The sequence below is a fragment of the Python bivittatus genome, unplaced genomic scaffold (assembly GCF_059951505.1).
Source record: "Python bivittatus isolate LINGU-HERP-01145 unplaced genomic scaffold, Pbiv_v1 ctg000050_np1212, whole genome shotgun sequence".
Classification (NCBI taxonomy): Eukaryota; Metazoa; Chordata; class Lepidosauria; order Squamata; family Pythonidae; genus Python; species Python bivittatus.
The window spans coordinates 9053572-9074113 of record NW_028277033.1 but is presented as its reverse complement, the minus strand read 5'-3'; the positions used below and the strand labels follow the sequence as shown (position 1 = coordinate 9074113).

General features: G+C 40.3%; 1 protein-coding gene across 8 annotated transcripts in view; it reads left to right on the top strand.

Moving 5' to 3' along the window:
* Positions 1 to 20542, top strand: part of LDB3 (LIM domain binding 3) — a 136057-nt gene that overhangs the window by 2443 nt on the left and 113072 nt on the right. For 3 of the 8 annotated variants that reach the window (XM_088129646.1, XM_088129658.1, XM_088129643.1), the window contains exon 1: positions 11792 to 12003. In XM_088129646.1, coding sequence (XP_087985772.1) covers positions 11911 to 12003 — 93 coding nt within the window. In that variant the 5' untranslated portion in view covers positions 11792 to 11910. Of the gene's footprint in view, positions 1 to 11629; positions 11761 to 11790; positions 12004 to 20542 lie in introns of those variants that run through there. The other 5 variants (XM_088129666.1, XM_088129652.1, XM_088129634.1 and 2 more) reach the window with 4 other exon arrangements.

Sequence of the window (20542 nt, the reverse complement as noted above, 5' to 3'; positions counted from 1 at the left end):
TCTAGATAAGTATCATCAGAAGGCTGGTGGCTTATAGCCCTGAATGTGTGAATAATCATTTCCAGTGATATAACATCAGGAACTAGAATAACTGACCCAAATAATTCCTAGGAGGTCAAGCAGATGTCTTCAACCACCACCTTTTATTAGTGCCCGGAAATGTAGGAGTAGATCCACCACAAAACTGTGCCTGCATCTTCCAACTGTACCAAGTTCTCCAACAAGATAACATGGTTATCCTGAAGGGATCCTGAAGCATCATCAGGGCAACCCTCTGCCTGTCATTCTTCCAATGTAGGTCATCCATCTGCAAGATCAAGGAGTTTCTCTACCAGATCTAGATCTGAATCTAGTTGGAAGGGATCAGAATAATTTGTTTCATCCAAGAGCGCCTGGACCTGAAGTGCCACCACCTTCTCTACCAGTTTGGCCAAATATGGAACACTGGACACCAGCCGATAGTAGTTAAAATTGGCCGGGTCCAAATATGGCTTCCTAGGATGGCTTCTTAATTATTGCATCAATTATACAGATTTTCTTGCTCTAAATAGCCCTATCCAGAGACTGAAAGAGAATGAATTATTTAAGGCAATCTGATATGTCCAGCTGAGGCTGCTTATTTCCAGATAACCAAAATCAAAGCCTATGATTTATTTAATATTTAAACCTTTTCCCTACCCCTATTTTCCTATCAGCTTGCAACATAATAATAAAACTCAACTCTGTAAAAGTTATATAATTATTAAATCAAAACCGAATTACTGTTTGCATTCTTAAACTATTCAGAAGGCTTTTAGGAGCAGAAGTGTATTGAAATACAACCCTGTAACAATGTATTCAGCACTTCCATGTGTTGAAGATAATTTGGGTTCCCTATCTGGGAAACTTCTCTTCTCTTGCTCAGTACAGTAAATGGTAGGTGGGATTGTGTTGCTCCCAAACCAGCCAACTTCACTGAGTCTTATCCCTTAATCTAGTCCTTAAATATTTTGTAACTCTAAGCTACAGCCAGAACAATGATCTGATTTGGTAAGTTTAATTTCTGATCTTTCTCTGGGCATTTGTTTGGCTTGTTTGAGAGTTAATAGTTTATGGCACAAGTGCTCATTGGTGGTTCTCTACCACATCTGGTAAAGCTGTGTCCCACCACTCAGAGCTTTCAGGACCTTGGACAATGACCAAGAGGCCTGTTCCCTTGTACAAAGGAACTATTAATCCAACAAAGGACTACAGACAAGTGAGAATTTTGATAGTGTTCAGTTCTTGAAGGATCTATGGCTGTTTCTGGAGCCTCATGGACCTGTGTGTCTGAGGGACAGCAGAAACTGAGATAGCAGTCTCAGGGTCTGAGGAAAGTGTTCTGTCCTCATCCCAAGAATATACAGAAGAAGATGGCAAAAACTCACCTTACAGTGGGAAAATTTGTGACTATCAATGCTGAGTTTTCCTTTGGGTGATGCTGAGCCTCTTAACTAGAATACATCATAGACATGTCATCGCTCTACATACTGGTACAATTTTTCTTCTCTTTAGAGAATCTTGAGGACTGTTGTTTTATGGAGATAGGATGAACAATCACTAGTAGAACTTTCTTGGATGTGTCTTACTACCATTCCAATGAATCTCTAGATGATGCATGATTTCTAAACTAGTATAGGTCCTACATTAATATAGGTGTGGAGAAATGTAGACAATTTAGGTTGTGTTCATGCCTATCATAAGTGTGAGATTCATTTCTGTTCTTCATTATCATTCAAATTTTACATCTCCAGAGTTTGGTAAGAACTTAAATCCCTATATTTCTCTAAGATAAGTGGAGATTTCATTGTTTATAGAGATCTCAGTGCATGGGAGAGGAACATGTGCACAGAACAGCTTTCTTCTGTGCTTTTCCCAAACTCTGGAGTGCATTCCTTTCATAGTTATGTCTGACTTATGCTTTCTCAGTTTTTAGAAAAGCTGCATCGTTCATTTCAATCTGGACTCTTAAACGGTTTTCAGTAGCTTAATGTTTTATGAAGTTGTTATTGTTTGCTGTATGGTATTTTATTTGGATTTATACATCACCCTGATGGCTTCTTCAGAGGGATGCTACGGTATAGAAATACTAAAAGTAACTCAAGGCCTAGAAATCTAAAGAAGAGGATGCCAAAGTCCACCACTTCCACCTTCTCTTAGGCTTCTTGCGTTCCCAAGGAACTCAAACTCACTCAGTTCCTGTTTCTCAGAGGCATCACTGAGCCCCGTTTGCCGCATTGATAATGCCAGATCCTCTGATGATACCGTGTTGCCCCATCCATAGCTTACAGACGAATGCTAGGAAATGACCTTGTACATGGTTGTGTTTCTGATATTTTGAAATGTCTATAGCTTTTGCTGATGGTTGTGGAACCCCTTAAGCCTTTCCCTATATGCAGAGTGGACGAGATTGATAATTTCTGACCTGCTTTAGTGGTGGGATGGGTGGGAGGGGTTACAGGAATTGCTCATTCTTTGCTGCCATTTGGTGGTCGACAGGATTTTTGCAATCCACTTCTGGAAGGCTTAGATGAAGAAATCTCTATGGAAAAGAAAGACATTTTCTTCCTATACTTAATATTTAATCTTTATTATAACTAACCATAAAATTAAAACATTAAATGCTATACAAGAATGCTTATAAGCCATAATGGAGATTTCAGAAATGAAATAATAGGAAAATTAATAAGACTTGTTCTATTCTACGTTGTCCACTCTTGTTAATAATGTAAGAATACACCAGCCACATTTTGTCCCCCCGTCCCTTTTTTTTTTTTTTCAGCTAAATGTGCCTGCCTGCCAATGCAGTTTATGGCCAGTTGTTATTTTTATCTAGTTAAAATATATCATTAGATCTCATGAAATGCAGCATTAAAGGGAATAACCATACGTGCAGTGGGAGACTGTATGTTTTGCTTAACCATTTTTCTGGATACAAGAGGTGGGCTGATCTGGCAAAAGGTTAGCAGGGTGAGGTCTGGTAGATATTTCAAGGCAAAATACCAGGAAATGCCAGCACTGTAAACTAGACTGGGACATTTAAGAAAGACATCTCTTAGGAGAAGGCAGGGGCAAACAGTTTGGTAAATTTGGTGCTTTTATGTAATTATCAGGAGTTGAGCTCAGCTTAGAGAAATCCTTATTTTGTTACTCCCAGCATCAGCTAGGAAGATTCTTATTGGAAACACTGGAGAACTACAGCCAGTCAGTACAGAACATATAGAACTCGAAGGATGTTCCTATACATCAGTGTTGTCCAAACTTGGCCACTTTAAGATGAGTGGACTTCAACTCCCAGAATTCCCCAGCCAGCCATGCTGGCTGGGGAATTCTGGGAGTTGAAGTCCACTCATCTTAAAGTGGCCAAGTTTGGACAACACTGCTATACATGGTAGGTTTTCTGTTTAGCAGTGTTTTCAGCTAAACAGTGTGTTTAGCTTTCAGCAGTGAAAGCAGTAGCTTTCAGACATGCCTGCTGTTTTCAGAGATCATAGAAAGTTTAAAGGACATTCTAACCTTGTACTTAGCATGTTCAACAGTGTTAATTCTTCCTTTCTTAAACCCGGGCTCTTGTGAATCAGTGGTGATATAAGAAAAGGCAGGCAAATAATATTCTACTAATTTCAACTGGTGTCACAGTCTGGTAATAAACTCATAATGAGGATGCCAGCTGTACGCCTTGACTCTGGGCCAGTCCAAGAAACTACTTTGTACCAGTCTACCAAGGTGATTAGATGACATACCTTCTGCTGCATATAAATAGATCAAATAGGTGAATGGAATTTATATGATGGTCAGAGGGAGTGGTTACATCGCTGCTGGCCCGTATTTGGGGTCATTCCAACCCCTGATGACTTCCATGTATTGAGTGCAGATAGCTGAAGAGCAATTCCTAGGAAGATCGGTATACTTATATGCATCAGGGCTCACCTTTGGGTATCTGTGCTTAGCACATGGAATACGGTGCATGTCTAGCCCAGTGTCCCATTCCCCAGGCATAGTATTGCATTCAGATCATTATATGTGTAATTTATGGAAGGAAGAGATAAGTTTGGTTGAGGATCCAAGCAATTAGGAAATCTGATACCAAAGCTGATGCTTTTTCATCCGTCTTAATTCATGGTTTTAAAGTCATAAGAACATGAACAGTGCCCTGCTGGATTGGACCCCTGGCCCATCTAGTCCAGCAGTGTGTTCGCACAGTGGTCACCCAACTGCACAAGGAAGCCCACTAGTCTCCCAGCAGATGGCCTTCAGGGGCAGTCACACTGCCATCAAGTCTAATAGCTATTGATCCCCATGACTTCAATGAATTGGCCCTATCCTTTTCTGAAGCCAACCAAGCTGGTAGCCAGCAGCACACCTCATGGTAAAAGTCGTTAAGGGCATTTTGAATTGTATCCAGAAACATGAGAAACTTGTTCAGCTTTTTCAACAGAATAGCCACATGTTTCCTTCCTTGTAGTTTCTGGTTAAGAAACGAGTTGTCGTATTCTGGATCAGTTGCAATTTAAGAATACACATTGAAGGCAGTCCTGTGTTGAATGCATAATAAAACAGATGTTATATAACTATGAAATGTGTTGGTCAAATCTACATTATTCATGAACTGATGTAGTCGGACCAGTCTGACTTATCACTATCAAGACATGAACATCTAGGATAAAGGATGACCCTATGTTTTCAAGGAGACTGCTATATCCTTCAACACGAGCTGAATCCCAATTCCAAGATAAAGTCTACTTACCAGTAGTACTCTATCTTTTCAGAATTCAGTTTCAGTTTATTAACTCACATCCAGGTAATGTAGGCAACGGTTTAGGATCACAGCAGTCTCTCTGGAATATGATGGAAAAGAAAGGATTCTGGGTCATCTATGGATTAGAGACATCAGTGATCAAATTACCTTATCCAATGGCTTCATGGAGACTCCAGTTCCCATTTCCTCATTTCTAGAGTGGGGGAGCAGATGACTGTTCTTGAGTGGGGCAAAGCAGATGACTGTTCCAGATGTTACTGGGAGTAAGTCATGAAGAGCTTCATAGGTGCTTCGAATTAGAAATAGAAGTTACACTCCTGGAAAAGGTTCTTCCCCCACCTCCATCCAACAGGCAGCTGCATTCTGTTTCAACTGCTTTCTAGATAATAATATTATCTAGGGGACAAATAATATTTCACCCTTTCCTTCTGGTTCTGAAATGTATGTTAGACAGAGCAGACAAACTGAAACAGCCTGATGACACTGAAGGGGAAGGAGACAGGTAACAGAAACCAGATTGTTGCCCTTTCCCTAATGTGAAAGGAGTCAGGGGTACCATAAAGGACACAGTTTATGTTAGGAGGGTGCTAGTATCAGTAGAAGAGGGGGTCTTGGAGCCTTTGTAGGAATGTGGAATTTAGAGGCACCAGGTTGGACCATAGTAAGGTCACCCCATAGTATTATCCGAAGTTACATTCTGGCTGTGAAGGTCAATGTATGGTTTATATTCCTCCTATGAAACAGTCCTGGGGGTACATAACTCATAACCTTGCTTAATTCAGGGCTCTTTTGCATTCCTGTGGCCAAAAGCCCAGAGATCACTGTAGTTGTGTGTGCCAATAAAAGATACTTTTATTGCATCTATCTCGAAACACTTTGATTCCTTATTTCAAGTGGGCATTTTTCCCACAACATAATCTTCAAAGTCAGAAAGAGTTGCCGTTATTCCAACCCTCCCTAACCAAGTGCTTCCAGAAGACTTGGATTGCAGTTAACCGGTATAGCCAGAAGCTGTGGATTATTAGTCCTGCTAATCTGGAAACTGTTGGATTGCCCAGTAATAAACCTGAACCCATCCATGCAGTGTCCTAGTCAGAGAGATAATGACAAGCAGTGGGAATGTTACATTCTGTTTAAGAAATCAGTTTGTCTTCCTAAGCAATAAATACTTGTAATTTAAATGCAATATCTTGGTCTTTACAAGTTTCATCTAGCCCAGGAAAGGAGTTTAGTTTGCCAGAAAGCCCAGAGAAAGGATGAGGGTGAGCTGAAAAGCATAGAATTCACACTCCATTTAGACAGCAAAGCTTTGCTCCCATTATTTTCTCGCTCTATGCTTCCTCCACGCACACTCTCTACCTGTAATTATGTGTAGGAGCAGCATACGCACAGCCTTACACCAGCGCTCCCACATCTCGTAATTCAGCACTGACTTGCTCAAGGAAAGCCCTGGCTAACATAAGCAGGCCTCAACTGCAGACCTCCTCAGTCGTGAACTGTTTCCAGTATGGCGACAAAGTTGGCAATGGCTTTCAGAGCGTGATGATGTTTCTATTCTAAGATGTTACCTTGAACTGATCATTCCTTCCTACACATTCCAGCCATGGCACTGGGAGAATGCTGCTATCAACGTCCTAGAAACCTTTTTCTTTATCGGACCATTTTTAGTCATTGCCCAAAGAGTAACATTCACCGGAACATGGTGAACTTTGGTTGTTCGGGTATCTGTCTGGGAGAGAGAATCTCATCCCATTTCCTGAAATTATTTCAACAAATGCTGCTTCCAATTTTTTTTTTTATTCTTCTTCCCTTGGCTGAATGTGGTTGCTCTTAAAAGGAAGAGGGAGCGAACTCCTCTTTCAAGAAAATTTGAAACTGTGAAGAAAGTAATTGTGGAAGAACTAGAATTTTGCCCTGTGCCACAGTATCTTCTGAGGGCTTTTCACACATGATGAAACATCAAGGCTGTAAACTTAGGCCCTTATGCAAGCTGCTGTCATTCAGGCCCATAACTGTAATATTATCATTTCCACAACATCATAAACATTAGGGTATATAGCATTAGGAAGCATCAGAAACTAAACTAAAATAAACAGGTTAAGCTCATACCTTTATAATTAAGATATACAGTGGAAGTATAGAAGTGAGCTTCTGTTTCATTGTGTTGGACATAGTTTTGATTTGATAGGATGGGCAAGATGGAAATAGTACTTCCTGTTGGGATATATGCCAAGTTTTTAATCTCTGTTGAAATAAGAAGACTTAGTAAGATGATCCAACCGCACAGGCCTTTGGATCCAATTGGATTTCTGAAGGTGGTGGGAGATTATCTAGATGCCATGGTTGTCAAGATTCTCTGGCTGGTGAGAATTAAATTAAATTTTTGGTTTATGGGAGGGAGGGAGGAGCTGTCAAATGGAGATGAAGCAATAAGGAATCAGAACCACAGTGGAGGAAAGCTTGAGGTCTGGCCAGACCTAAATTAGTCTATTTTGAAACTTCTCAATGGAAATGGATGAGTGTGCAGTTGTGCTCCACTTGGAGATGGCGGATTAAATCTTTTCTGTGGGAGACTATTATACCAGGGCCCATCTGTAGAAGGCGGTTAGCTTTTGCTCAGTACCTTCTATTTAGAAGATTCTTGGTATTTAAACTCACTTGTGTTCATTGCAGCCTTGAATCAGCTTTGAGGAGAATCACAAGTCCCTTTGGACTAAGACTGGGGTGTTGTGTGGCAGGTGCTTGTCAGTTTGAATTTTAAAGTCCCAGAGCACTTTAGCTTCTTGATTTTCTATTACTTGGTCTGTTTTGTGGTCCCACTGGTTCTTGCTTGCAAGCAAGCATATTTCTTGCAGATAATCCAATGCATCATTGTTGCTCCTTTGTCATGCCGTTGTTTGTAGTCAGTCTGTGCAATCTTCTTGCAGCAGCTGACTAGGGGGTCCACTGTTTCTTCGGCTTCTTTGCAGAGGCGGCATTTGCTGTCTCCTCAATTCTGGCTTTATGTGCATTTGTTCTTAAGGCTTGTTCTTGTGCAGCCAGAATTAGCCCCTCTGTCTCTTTCTTCAACTTTCCTGTCCTTAGGCATTGCCAGGTCTTGTCTGCTAGTTTTTTTGGTGTACTGGCTATGTAACACTTTGCCTTGCCATGTCTCTTTTCTATTCTTCGTTTGGTCTTTCTTGTAGCCACTTTGGTCTCTTCAGTATTCAGTAAGCCTTCATGGTGTAGTAGCTTCAGTGCATCTCCTTCACTGTCCTTCAGATATTCTTCCAATGCTCTTTTTTCTTCTTCAACTGTCTGGTGTACCTGCCACATTCCATGCCCATCTATGCTCCTTGGTACTAGAATCTGTCAATGTTGCTGCATGGAGCTTGTTATATTGTTGTTGTTGTTGTTGTTGTTGTTGTTGTTATTATTATTATTATTATTATTTTGAATTTATAATAGCCATCCTCTCCATAAGACTTCTGATGGACCTCTTGACAATTTTTGATATCATCAGCCATGGCATTATCTTTTTGGATTGCCTCACTGAATTGAAATAGAGAGGTGTTGCTTTATATAGTCCTTCCTTTTTCCTTAACATCTTCATGAAACCACTGGAGGATGTTTTCTGGAGATCTGGAGCCATTCCTTTTTCAAGCTTTGAATGCTGTGGAAGACCACGTGTGAACAATAAACCTACAAACATAGCTTAGAAAATTAGACAAGTGATTAGAACAGCTGCTCCAGTGATTTGAGGTTCAAAACTTCCTCTTGAAAAACCAGTTCTATGTTTTGGAGGTGGTTGCCAACTTTACTGTACCATCAAGAATGTAGAACTCTCTTGCCTTGAAAGAAGCATGTAATTAATACATCATTTTATTATAAGTGTGCATGCTTAAGCATTGAAGGTCATCTCCAGTACGGGAAGGCATACTAAAAAAATATAAAATGGGTATGCCAAGATCTTTGCCATTTGGGTTTCTCCCTCTCCGTTTCTCTTTCCTGCATCTAGCCAGCTTCCGATGCCCAGATAACAAGTTCTAACTCTGCTTCATCAAACATTTATATTTTCAGCGATTGTTCATGAGTTAATGTATATTTTGTGTTTATGTGGACTGCATGACTAAGCAGCCAAACTCATTGTGTATATGTCTCATTTGTCTGTTGCTGTATCTATTTAATTTCTGCAGGAAATAAAAGTCCATTTGCAATGCACACAGCGGAAAATTGTTTTACTTTAACATTTTAATTAGTCTCTGCCAAAACAACCAAATGATTTTAATACTGTGGATTTAAAACCATTAGGAAAAATCATGTTCCTTAAAAACAAACAAGCAGAAATATACCGACACTTTTGGGGAAAATACCTGGAATAAAAAAAAATGTAGTTTTTTGGAAGCATTGGACCTATCTAATAGGTCACAATGCATGGCTTGTGGTTTCTGCTGAGCTTGGAGGTGAAGATAAGGGTGGGGTGAAAATTTGAGCAGCTCTGATGCTTCCTGGGAATAGTGGGAGTTTTACTGGAAGCATATCTAGAAGGTCCAGACTGATTCATGTTACCCACTGGGATTTTTTTTTTTTTACCAGATTGCATAGATACGATACATAAAAGAAACTGCAGCATAAATTGATTGTAACACTCATGTGGATCCATTTATTAATACCACGTACGCATCCCATATCTAAGTTTTAAAACAATGGCGCTGGTGGGGGGGGGGAATACAATCACCAATTAATAACATCATAAACTAGGGCAGTCACGTCAAAGCAGAGGTTAAACACGATTGCAGCAACAAACGTTAAGTCACCAGAGTAATCATCATAAAGCAAATAAGGAAATACAGATGGATGCTTTAAGTACTTAGAACATAAAAAAACAGCTTGTAACTTTTTTAATTTGCAAATTTGGAAGACGGTGAAGGTGCATCACTAACCCTCCCATCTTAAGGACATTTGGGGCATCTCGGTGGGAACTAAATTTAGTTGTCAGAGTGAGTGGTGGCCCTGACTGTGTTCATAAACTTTGTAACGAAAACTAAGATGATATACTTTCTTATGTCCTCCAGTGGCTTTTTGAGATGCCAGTAGTAAAGTCATCAAATGACTTGAGAAAACAAGTAGAAAAAATAATAATTTGCTCTTTGCATTATACATTTCATGCAAATATGAATGACCAAAGTAAATCTTGACAACTTGGTGATGCCATGTGTCTCCTTTAGCAATGTTTTCCAACCTTCTGTATCTTGAAATGCACAAAACGAAGGTTGATAGAAAATATACACTTATACACTGAAAGATAAAATTACTGAATTCAGTATCTTGCCAACTTGTTCTAAGCATATTAGTATATTTTCCTAAGTTTGTAATTAGAACTGATTCTTATTAATCTGATTTTTGTAGAATATCAGCTAGTTAGGAACCAACCACTCTTTTGTATTTCATTTACCAAATTATACATCACAATTTTGTGTTCCTAAAATGACATTGTGATTGCAAATTGGGGAAAGGGGTAAAGTATCTGATGGCTCATGGCTGGCTGGGGAATTCTGGGAGTTGAAGTCCACTCATCTTAAAGTGGCCAAGTTTGGACAACGCTGCCCTAAGGGACTAGACCAAAGAGGCTGAGCTGCCTTTCTGGTTTTCCTAGTAGCCAACCAGCTGCATCTGAGAAGCCTACAGATAATAGCTTTTCAGCTGATAATCAATCGCAACTGGTATTCAGCTGTAAAGTCTTACTCTGGAGTTATTATATAACACTCTCCTTCATCAGTTGGTCTAGAGCCATTTGTGGCTATCACTATATCTTGTGGTAGTAGACTTCATTTGGGATGAATGAGGCTGAGTCTCTTCATGCTAGCCACTTTCTAGTCTTTTAGTAGACTTCCTTCCTTCCTTCCTTCCTTCCTTCCTTCCTTCCTTCCTTCCTTCCTTCCTTCCTTCCTTCCTTCCTTCCTTCCTCTCATCTCTCTGTATAGGGAGGGGGGGTCTCATACTTGTTTTTCCCTCCCAGTCTTTGGGGGTAGAGCTGTATGTGAAAGCTGAAACCACCATAGAGCCAACCCAATGGAGTCATTTGATCTCTGGAAATGAAAGGGTTTGTTAACAATCATCTGTGCCCACAATATAGTTGACCAAAGGAGTTAGTTTAACCTTTGCAAAACTGGATCTGTTAAGGCTAAATATAACCCCACCCCACCTCAACTGGCACAGTTAAGGCATAGTTAAGGGTGTTGGGAGAAAAATATGTGCATGCATGCCTATATTAAACCAAAAGGTATTCCTATAAAGTTATTTGAAAAAATGAACTCATTTTTTTCAGTATCAAAGAAATTTCTATGGTCCCATTTGGTGTGCAGGGCCTTAACTCTGAAAAGACAGGAACCTTCTCTGATTATCTAGAACTCCTCCTCTTTGCAAACATATGGAAGTCACTGAATTAGAAGATATTAATCAATCAGATTAATCACATTGGTATAGTGATGTAATTTACCAATCCAAGCTAGTTATGCTTTAACCTGGTGAATATTTCTTCCTCCCCTTTCTCTCCTATTATTTCTTTGTTTTCCCAAAGAGAGTTAAGACCGTAGAAGAAAAACTTACTGACACCAAACCAAATTGCATAAAATTGGACTGAGTGCAAATAAGCTTGATGTACGTGTATAAGGAGAACTCATCAATGCATGTTGAGGGATTAGGCAACGAACAGGTCCTTTAAATGAAAGACGCTTTAAACTCTTATTTTTAACAGATAGCTTGCCCTTAAAATAAACTGTTCTTTTATCTTAGAAAAGGGGCTTTGAGCCTGAACAGGGGAACTGAGGCACTTGGAAAGGTCTATTAACCTCCCAGGGGCCTATATTAGACCTCTGAGTCACAGAGGTTTTGCATAGCTGGTGTTTGGTTACAAACCATGTATGGCCTCTTCGTCAAGGATATCAGTATCTGTATTATAAGTGCTATCTATTCTTAGATGACACTTCGGCTGGACTGATCAGGCAAGAGGCAAAAAAGAGTATTATTTTGTGCTTTAATCTGAAAGAAGGGGGGAAAAAGAGTGCTCCTTTTGAAAACAAGAAATACCCACCTGTAACCCACCCCTCTGTTTCGCAGAGCCCGGGGGCTTCCTGGCGTGAAGGAGAGAGAACATGTCCTACAGTGTCACTCTCAATGGAAGCGGACCGTGGGGGTTCCGCCTGCAAGGGGGGAAGGACTTCAACCTGCCTTTGACCATCTCCAGAGTAAGTGCACAATACTCAGATTTTTTTTTTCTCGAGATTTGGGTTTTCTGACTCAGCTGTGCGTGTTGGAGGGAACTGGCCAGTGCAGGCAGGGGTGGTAAGACCCCAAGCAGCATTTTTGTCTAAAAAAACGGCAGAGCAGTGTGAAAAGTAATATAATGAAACAAGGAAGGGTGGCCACACGCTGCTCTTCTGCCCTCTCCAATTCATAGAAAACAAGAACAGCTCACGTATGTAAGTTGTGACAGTGGGAATCGTCTTTATGGCAGCTGGCTGAAATGCATTCTCTTGCTTATTCGCCCAACATTTCTGCCCGCTAAAGGGAGTGAGAGATTGATCAAGCGGCTTGAATCCATATGAGTTTTGCTGGTCTGTGACTGTAATAAATTGGTCTCTCATCTCTCACTCTTCTTCTCTCGCACGCTTATTCTGCAACCTTAATTCCATCTTAGCACCGACTTTTCTAGAATGAGAATGGAAGGAAATGGATGTCACGGGCAGGATGATCGTGATCATTCATGTTTATTTGCCCATATTTGATCAATAGGCTCTCAACATCCCAGGTGAAAAGCCTTCTTCTCCTTCCTGGGGTCAGCCGATTACAAGGGTGTTTTGCAGTGTCCGGCCCCAAAGTTCATCAGAAATAATTCTGATTAATAGTGTGTAAGAAAGATGCTGGTTTGCCTTCCAGCGAATGGAGGGGGTTTTGGACTATGTTTGCATTAAGCTTCAAATATTACGTTAGGTAATAATTAATGAATCCACGCCATTAGCATTGATTGCTTTATTGCTTTTCCATTTTCCCAGCTCCTGTAGTTCATTTCTTTCTAGAATTCCTAAAAGGAAGATGTTACAAGACCCTTGTAAATATCAACCCCAAACTTTGTCCCTACAACTCATAGGTTTCCTTTCTTCTTGGGATACTTTGGTTGCATCAGTGAGAAGCACAACTAGAAAATGGAGTCAAGGAGAATCAGGATAAGAAGAGCTATGGGCTCCTTCTCTGTAAACATCAAGGTGTTAGAATGACAAGCTGGGTTTCTAGCCAAGGGTGGGTGAGATGGGCAGTGGGCTTCAAACGTATATGTGCCCTTCCTCCTCTAGCCTGCTCTGAAGCCCTGGATGCTGATCTTGCTTTTTACTGCATGTTAGATATCTAGAATAAAATATAATCTTGCACTGTACTTTGCACTTTCAACTTTATTGATTAGTCTTACAACCATATCAACAAGAATAAGAAACATCAGCAAAGGTAAAACAAAATTCTTGCACTGAAACATTGTTGGGAGTCCTCTCCCCAACGTTAGGACCTGGGCAAGTGCTACAGTCCAGCTGCATTCCATCTTTTGACTTCTTGATTTATGCCTGTCGGCAACTTTCATCTCAGTCTTTGGAGAAGTTTTAAATCAGCTTTTGAGGGTGAACCAAGAAATGACTATACAGGCAGTTAGATGGCTGGTCTGTCCGTCCATCCATCATCTATCTATCTATCTATCTATCTATCTATCTATCTATCTATCTATCTATCTATCTATCTATCTATCTATCTATCTATCTATCTATCCATCCATCCATCCATCCATCCATCCATCCATCCATCCATCCATCTATCTATCTATCTATCTATCTATCTATCTATCTATCTATCTATCATCATCTTTGTATATTGTTGGGTTTCAGCCTCTTTTTCCAACTTCCACCTCCAACTACTTGAGTGTCTGCAGGCTACGGTCAAAAGTCAAGGTAATAGCCACAGTGGTACAATCAATGCTGTGCTTGTTTTTAATGCTTGTTTTGCACAACACAAATACAAAGCTGACGGAGCTTTGATTTCACCATCGTGGCCAAGATGGCCATCAAGACCATCTTGACTTTTTTTGACCATATTCTGCGGATACCCCTCCCAACTTCTCTGTATGTTTCATAGAATCATAGGGTTGGAAGAGACCCTGGTGGCCTTCTAATCTAACCCCCATTTCCTTTTTCATTGTTGTTGTTTTCCCTTTGCACTCCTGCAATTTTCTCTGCCATGGAGTTCTTACAAGGCTATTTCCCTCTACTCTCCCAGTAATGTTTTAATTATTTCTTAATCTCATCACATCTTAAGGTTGCCTTGCCTGCTGATCTTTCTGTGCATATAAGGCAGTTTGAGCTTAAGCTTCACGAGGATGGGAAAATGGAGATCAAAATAGAAGGGGCAATGTAATTTGGGTAAGTGCAGCTGCGTGGAACTTTAAATGTCTTCTCCAAAACTGTGAGTTGAAAATGACCTGGGTCCATTCCTAAGAAGTCACAAAATATTTCCAATCATTCTGAATTCAAAAGGTGCAGTGAAACAGCCACAAGGAATCTAATATCCATCCGATGAGCATGTCTTCTTATACCTTCTCTTCTCATGTACTTAGTAACTTTTCAGTCTTTCAGCCTACGTTTGCACCCATCATATCACATTCTTCCTTTGTGCTAATTCTGAATGTTTCAAATGCTTATGATTATTTACCCTATGACATTGACAGATACTCATGGAGAAATGTGCCAGAGAAACTTCATATTGGAATTTAAAACCTGTGAGGTCAGTTTGCAGAGGATCTGAAGGCAAGAGCTTAGATTCCAAACATGCTGATGACTTTCTTTTGCTGTGTTTGCAAAGAAATTTCATTCCAAAGTAAGATGGTTATTTCCATACCCCACTCCTACATTGATTTTATTCCACCGAGGAAAAAAGTGAAGGAATTGATTTATGGGGTTGATGTAGCATCCATATCTAACCTAGATTATGGGTTCTCCATTTGAGATCCCCAAAGTCAGTTGCTGGAGAAGGAAGTAGCAGGACAAATAAGCAAAACCAGAAGTTGGGGAGAGAATTCAAATGATTCTTTAAGGAGGAGGAGGAGGAGAGAGATAGGGGTAGTTCCTACCCATGGATGGCATATCAGGGAGCAAGCTGAGAGAAGGTGTTTCTCCCTGATATCCTATCTTTTTATGCATTAGAAAGTAACCCAAACATCGACACAAAAGAAGAACATTAAAACACATTCCTCCCAACTCTGCTTGGAACGATACGAGCCAGTAATCCATCTGATTCTTGTGCAGCTCCCACAAGTCATATTGGAGTTTCTTCCCCTCAAGCGTCTGCATCAAATACTTGGTTGTCAAAATGTCTGTGAATTTCCTACTAGGATGAGGTAATTTGCCGATCTGTCAGGCATCTATTCTTGATATGTCAAGCATCCGTCATTAATATATGTTACCATGGATATAATAGGAACGAGGCACAAGAACTCTCCCACACTGGCAAATGTTTAACAGGGTATGGGGCTGCTTACTAGATAAACAGGCCATCAGTAACAGGGCATATTCGTACATACATGACAGAAAGCAAAATAATAAACTTCTGTAACCCTTCCTTGAAGTTCTGTGATTAATCCTTTGCAGAATTTGAAAATATGCTGTACTGATAGCAGGGGGGAAATGCACTTTAAGCTAATGTTAATATTCCCATCAAGAAAAGTTAATGTAGAAATAAACAGTAGGAGCATTTTGTCAGAAGATGGTCATGAAACCATCCATAATGGCATTTTTAATTAATTTTTTTTGGTACAGTTTTACAAGGAAATTGTATTACAAATGTTTAACGGGTATCTTTTTATGATCTGACATTCCTGAGCACTTTGGGGAAGTATTTGTTTCCCATCATTCTCTCTGTTCATGAAAATGTACTTTTTGCTCACGGGGGAAGAGACATGCTCAGAAACTACTGTCTTTGAATTTAGGTGATACCAGAGAGAGCTATAATTTTCAGTCTTGTAAGATCTCACCCCAATGCTATCTTCCCTATACCACAGTCATAAAATAGACAGCATCGATTTTATTGAGAATGAGGTTTTATGAACTGCTGGTTATATCACACTCAATAAAGGGAGCACCTACACCAGGAGTAGGTAGTGCAGGGTCCTCTGAGTATCTTACACTTCTCTTTAGGTCTAGCCAGCATGGCTAGTCTTCAGGGATGCTGGGAGCTGAATCCTAAAATGTTTGGGGGCCACTTACTTACTCCTGGTCTAGACAATGGACATGTTGTCCTGGGAAGACCCTTTGCCATCAGGTACACACGGATTCACTTTCTGACCACTGATCTGTATCATTTTGCCATTGTATAAGAGGCTTAAATGTGACCTTTGCTGGTCTTATTCCCAGTATTGTTGGACTATGAATTAGCATTTCGATGTACCTTTGCATATTGCTGTTTCCTTCAGACCCAAGGCCAATGCCGAATGCATCCTAAATGCTAATGGGTTGCATGTAATGCCATAAGCTGCTGCTAGTTTAACAACAACACAATCAAAGGTTTCCTACCCACTTACAGGCCACAAGGAGGAACAAATGAGTCCCAGCTTTGTTTAGACGTCATTACAATTATACTGCACCCAGGCAAGCATTCAAATCACTGACTCCTTCGCACAACATACTAGCCAGTCATTACAAGCCCTGGCATGTCATCTGAAACGAAATCTTGGGTCAAGAGTGCATCTTAGCTATACTTTTTACTCAGGGATTGTTGACGTAAAATATTTGAACTGCAGTGCAGTTCCTTCTTCTCTGGACTGGTAAAAGTCAACTCTTCCTTTCAGCCTCTAGACAAGGAACTAAAATACTAGTTCTAGAATGAGTGCTAAATGACACTGTTCCAGGTGTACCGTATTTTCACCTTTTTTCCATCTCTTGTGGGTGTGCATAATGGAGACGGCCTTCTTCTCCCCTTTTTGCCATGTCTCTGACCCTGATCGGGGCACTGTTTTATTTTAAACTGTTAAAAAAGGTACTTATTTGCTCCACAAAGATGTCTGATTTTCATGGTCGTTGTTTGGACCATTAAAAGAGCTTCCATGAATGGGCCAACCCACCTATAAAGAAGAGCTGGAAGTCAACTGCTTTTCCCACAGAGATGGTTTCCACATTTGATTGCAAGAGGTCAAGTTATGAAAACGTGTATGAGCCGACAAAGGATGGGAATGAGAAATCTTGTTTCCATTTTTCTTATTAAAAAGCAAAACCTCTGATAGGTGTTGGCTGCTTTTAATCTCCCAAAGCTGCAGAACAATGAAGTGAGAGAAATAAGCAATGCTGGAATGACTTCAAGGCTGAGTTTTTCGCTCCGGGTATTAACCTGGCTCCCTGCTAGCTTTGGAATTTGAACAGGGTTGCAAACATTAGCACATCAATATGTAACCACCCTCCACACACTCGCTCCCTTCTCCACCCATGCGTAAACAGAGTCCAGAAGTATGCTATTTATCCATTTACCTTTAATCTTCTTACTTTCTTTTTCTAAAAAGCAAACTTTTAAGGACAGAGGTGGAGAAAGGAACGAAACTAAATCTGCAGTGTCAGACAGCAAATCCAATCTCGCCCATTTAAGTAGCATCACATTTAAAACCCTCTTCAACCAGCTTTTAAAGGGAAGACTTTGAAACACAGAAGGAGAGAGAGAGAGAGAGAGAGAGAGAAAATATCTTCTGTCACCACATGATCCATTTCTGTGCTCCCCTAATACTGAAAAATGCTAGTAATGAACCAATATATATACATGTAATCAGTCAAAGTTTTATTTAAAACCCAGCTTATGGATGTTTGTCAAGTTTATTACAATACAATAAATCATATTTGTGATAACCTGGAGAACAATGAACTTTTTTGTTTTGCTTAAGTCAGTTGGAAGAGCTCCTGGGTTCTTCCCTTCCGAGGGGTCCAGGTGATCATATCTGGGCTGAGTCCTGAGAAAGTCCAGCACAGGAGCCCCAGTCAATCAAGAGTGTGACAGGTGAAAGCATATGTGCCTGTTCCCATGAAGCTGAACATTGTGCTTAACGCCTTGTCATTTATCTAAAAATAAGTGGCCAGCCGTGGCTGTAAGGAAAGTAAGCAGGCGGGTAAGTTTTTAAGGTCACCCTTCAGTTTCCTATGTCTGGAATTCTGGATTTTCTTATGGCCAGCAGGTGTGAAAAATAGTTTTAATGCTTGCTTTCACCCGGTGCTTTTGACACATGGCCACAAACAGAGCATTCAGCCCCCACCTCTTTTAAAATTAAATATAGGTAACAAGGTTATTCTCCAGTCTGGTATTTACTAGTTCCTTCATTTCTATCTTATCAAAATGTCCTATTTAGTAAGGACTTTGGGATGCCTTTGGGGAAGAGATGAGATTATGGATGTCAGAAGGCTGACCTACAAGGTTTCTCCTTCCTGCCTTTTGGAGTTTGTGGTGGTACAACGTGAAGTAGTTTGATTGTAAGCTGCTCAGGTAGTGCTGTCAAAGATCTGTTGGATGGAGAAGATGATTCTGAGATTAGTTTTGCCCTTAGAAGTAAGGCATAACAATGATTTGATCTTTAAAACCTACCACTTGTATGCAGGGAAGGATTTCAGGTGTAACCTTTATGTTTCTGATGAGCTTAAATTTGCCATTATGCCTGGGAGTTTTCTTATGCAACAGATCTTCTGCTTATCTAGAAGTTAGATTCCTGACACCCCAGTTGGCTTTGGAGAGACGTTTCAGCTGTTATAAACCTTATCTGAGGATAACAAAGCTCCTGGTCTTCTCAAATACATTGCACACAATTCAAAGTTTCCTGTTTCCTCGCAGGTATCAGAGGGCACTGGGGAGTCACCCCTTAGCTGGGGGGTAGTGAGAGATACGGCCCAGACTGACCTTATTTATCTTTTCTTTTCCAAAGACTGGGAAAAATCTCTCTCTCTCTCTCTGCTGGAAGAAGATAATGTCAAACACTTTGATATTGTTGGAAGAAAAAGAACAGGGATATGTTGATCATCAGGAGTTGTCTGACCCAAGAGAAACTTTATCCCAAAGTGCTTTATAACAGCATCTGTGCATGTGTTATATTCCTCACAGCCTTTTCCTGATGAGCTCAGGACTGTATAGTCTGTACCACCCTGACTATATTCATTTTATCCTTACAATAACTCTGAGAGCGGGGCTAGTGAAGAGTTGCCCCATGACGGACTGAAAACTGGGTGTTTCTGTTGCGCTCATGATCACTTCTGGATCTCCACTTCCTAGTCATGTCCAATTTATGGACAAAGCAGCTTCATACAGACTCAGAACAAAGAAGCACTTCGCCTGACTGCAGGCTTCTCTGGCCTTGCAACACGAGCTTTTCTAACTAGATATCTGGGGAGCTGACCCCAGACCTCCAAGGGCAGAGCACAGTTATAGTGATATCCTTTAACTAGTGAGGGAACCAACGCTATCCAGCTGATATGGCCACCTAAATTTTCATGCAAGTGCCTTACTGTCATTCGATCTAGCATGCATTGTACTGTTCTCTCTGATGCTGAGAAGCCCTGAAGGACTAGGGAAAATTATGTTGGAACGATGAGGCATTTGCTGTGACTTCACACCAGAGTAAAGGCCTGACAACTTGATCTTATGTTATGCTGTCTCTACAGCTATTACCATGTAGCTCCAAGGGCCCTGATCTTTGTGAGCATAAAATGAAATATTGGTGATTTTAACAGCAGTGATGAATGACAACCAAAAGGATTTCTGAGGACATTATAGGAAGAAAATAGTTTCAATTTACATTAATACAATTGTTTTTGAAAAGGTCCTGGATATGCCAGAAGCATGTAAATTATGAGAATGAAAAGAGACTATTCATGATCTTTGGCCAAATATATACTTATTTAATTGAATGTTTTGGAAATTCTTGCTGGAGCTGGTGTACCATATTTGGAATCTGTGCCAGAAGATTAGAATTTCGGTCCTTCTTTGGAAGAATATGATTTGCACTGAACAGTCCAAATGTTCAGTGCAAATCATTCAGTGCCAGAAGAAAAGTAGAAAAAGGAATCGGTTTTCTCATATTTTTTCCCCTTCTGATTTGGGGAATACATATGGATCCTAAATAATTTGTCATGGTTTGAACTTGTGTAAATTGCATGGAAGTCGTCCTTTGTAAGGGCTGAATCTGGCGAGGCAGAAACCAACAATCCTCAGGTCAGGCACAACTGTTATGTAAACATGGAAGAGATGTTTCTCACTCTCAAACAGCTGAAAGTTCAGTGACTCAAAAGGGCAAGAGGTATAAGATGAGAGAGAGAGAGATGATAGATAGATAGATAGATAGATAGATAGATAGATAGATAGATAGATAGATAGATAGACAGACAGACAGACAGATGATAGATGATAGATAGATAGATAGATAGATAGATAGATAGATAGATAGATAGATAGATAGATAGATAGGGTTTGATTCCTGTGTTCTGCAGTAAGTAGGTCATTCTGAGTATAGATGAAATCTTTGTCATCCACCTTAAAACAACATCTGGCTGAATTAACTGCGTAAAGCTTCTGCTGAATTCAGGGTGGAATTTTTTGAGAGCTGTTGTTTACTGCCCTGTCCATGGTGTGAAGTCTAACATCCTCCCTTACTGCAGGCCTTCTCTTCTTCCAATAAGTTTCTCTGATTTTTCCTGGCCTACAGCCATGGGGTTTCCTGATGCTGTTCCCATCTGG